This window comes from Sinocyclocheilus grahami, unplaced genomic scaffold (assembly GCF_001515645.1).
Source record: "Sinocyclocheilus grahami isolate Dianchi unplaced genomic scaffold, SAMN03320097.WGS_v1.1 scaffold484.1, whole genome shotgun sequence".
Taxonomy (NCBI): Eukaryota; Metazoa; Chordata; class Actinopteri; order Cypriniformes; family Cyprinidae; genus Sinocyclocheilus; species Sinocyclocheilus grahami.
The window spans coordinates 571,467-573,889 of record NW_015505663.1 but is presented as its reverse complement, the minus strand read 5'-3'; the positions used below and the strand labels follow the sequence as shown (position 1 = coordinate 573,889).

Here is a 2,423-nt window from a genome sequence, read left to right as displayed (position 1 = left end):
GGGATGTTTGTTCCCCCCCTAGATTAAAATAAAATAAATAAAATAATATTACTATTGTGTAGTTGTCAAAGAATTGTTGCTGTTATTTTTTCCTTTTTTTAATAAACCATTTGACCTATGCTTTCTTTAAATTGTCTGACCAACTTATGTATATATATATATATATATATATATATGTGAAAGGTTTTTCTGAAGAACAATGCTCATCTCAGTTTGTTTGCACTTTCTCTGACCTTATGACCTTAGGTCAGGGGTAGGCAAGTTCGGTCCTAGAGAGCCGCAGTCCTGCAGAGTTCAGCTCCAACCCTGAAAAAAAACCCTCACCTGCCAAAGACATCGATTAGCTTGTTCAGGTGTGTTTGATTAGGGTTGGAGTTGAACTCTGCAGGACTGCGGCTCTCTAGGACCGAACTTGCCTACCCCTGGTACATACAGAAATAAATCACGCTCCGCCTCCAGGCCGGCAGAGGGCAGCGCTTCAGCGGACGTCCGGTGACTTCGGTCTGAACGCCACGCGCGCGGCAAAAACAAAAATGACGTATGCGCGGTATTTCCCTAAAGTGTAGATTTTATTATTATTTTGTTATATTTCAAGAAATACACGAGCAAGAAGTTATTCTTTTATCCAGCAACCGTTGCTTATTCGCATACTAAAGGTGAGCGTATTGATATTGATTTATGATCGTGTTGTTGGAGCGTCAGTGCTGTAAAAGCTCTTACTACTGCTTTAAACGGTTTAAATGAAGTGTAACTTACAGTTTAACGGTGATTCCGAGTGGTTATAAAACTTTAACCTGAAATGTAATGGTAGTGTTCAAATAATACAGCTATATCTATTGTGCGTGTAGTTATTAGACAGCTAGCAAATCTCCTGTATACACTTAATGTGATTCAGTAACGATTTTTGTTCATATTTTTTGTCAGAGACTGCACAGTACAGTACAGGACCAAAGTAAAACATATCTTTGCCAATCAAAGACAACATGTCATGTTTTTTTTTTTACTTTTCAAAATTTAGGTGAACATTCTTATTATTTTGGAGGATGGTAATTAATTTTAAGTATGAATTATAATGCCTGTGAAAATTATGATTTGCAGGGTATTTTGGAAATACATGGCCATGGATTCTGCAGAGACGAGATATGCCCATCTGCTGCAGCCGCTGCGGGACCTCACCAAGAACTGGGACATTGACCTGGCCAGCCAGCTTGGAGAGTATCTTGGGGAGGTGAAAACACACTAACAGACTGATCTAGAACCACCTTAATTCATTTAAAGGTTCATTTTCTAGCCTAAGTATTGTATTGTTGCTGTTGCATTGTGTTGACAGCTCGACCAGATGACCATTTCATTTGATGGTGGGAAAACCATGATGAACTTTGCAGAGGCTGCACTTTTAATCCAAGGATCAACTTGCATCTATGGCAGAAAGGTTAAATATGTGATGTTTTATGTGTGTTTAAACGGTTTAAATGAAGTGTAACTTACAGTTTAACGGTGATTCCGAGTGGTTATAAAACTTTAACCTGAAATGTAATGGTAGTGTTCAAATAATACAGCTATATCTATTGTGCGTGTAGTTATTAGACAGCTAGCAAATCTCCTGTATACACTTAATGTGATTCAGTAACGATTTTTGTTTATATTTTTTGTCAGAGACTGCACAGTACAGTACAGTACAGGACCAAAGTAAAACATATCTTTGCAAATCAAAGACAACATGTCATGTTTTTTTTTTTACTTTTCAAAATTTAAGTGAGCCTTAAAACATTCTTAATATTTTGGAGGATGGTAATTCATTTTAAGTATGAATTATAATGCCTGTGAAAATTATGATTTGCAGGGTATTTTGGAAATACATGGCCATGGATTCTGCAGAGACGAGATATGCCCATCTGCTGCAGCCGCTGCGGGACCTCACCAAGAACTGGGACATTGACCTGGCCAGCCAGCTTGGAGAGTATCTTGGGGAGGTGAAAACACACTAACAGACTGATCTAGAACCACCTTAATTCATTTAAAGGTTCATTTTCTAGCCTAAGTATTGTATTGTTGCTGTTGCATTGTGTTGACAGCTCGACCAGATGACCATTTCATTTGATGGTGGGAAAACCATGATGAACTTTGCAGAGGCTGCACTTTTAATCCAAGGATCAACTTGCATCTATGGCAGAAAGGTTAAATATGTGATGTTTTATGTGTGTGTTACAGTGATTAATTTCACAAAAAATAAGTACAAATGATCTCATTTATTGAATTACTTTATTTACTCTATGTAGTTCATTTAACAAAAAGTTTTATGTGTTTCAGAAAGAAATAAGATTATATTTTATATTTATAAAAATAAACTAAAGGAATAGTTCACCCAAAAAACTAACATTTTCTGAACATTTACACACCCTCAGGCCATCTATTCTATGAAT

At 36.8% G+C, this 2,423-nt stretch overlaps 1 protein-coding gene and 1 long non-coding RNA gene across 2 annotated transcripts in view; both read left to right on the top strand.

Moving 5' to 3' along the window:
• The first annotated feature begins 470 nt into the window (after positions 1–470).
• LOC107553879 (uncharacterized) lies at positions 471–1,428 on the top strand. Its single transcript, XR_001605001.1, has 3 exons — positions 471–656; positions 1,099–1,228; positions 1,331–1,428. It is a non-coding gene; the product is annotated as an uncharacterized lncRNA (long non-coding RNA).
• Positions 1,429–1,681: 253 nt separating this feature from the next.
• LOC107553878 (condensin-2 complex subunit H2-like) overlaps positions 1,682–2,423 on the top strand; it is a 6,784-nt gene continuing 6,042 nt past the window's right edge. The window contains exons 1-3 of the mRNA XM_016236207.1: positions 1,682–1,755; positions 1,844–1,973; positions 2,076–2,177. Of these exons, the coding sequence (XP_016091693.1) occupies positions 1,721–1,755; positions 1,844–1,973; positions 2,076–2,177 (267 nt within the window). The 5' untranslated portion in view covers positions 1,682–1,720. The remainder of the gene's footprint in view (positions 1,756–1,843; positions 1,974–2,075; positions 2,178–2,423) is intronic.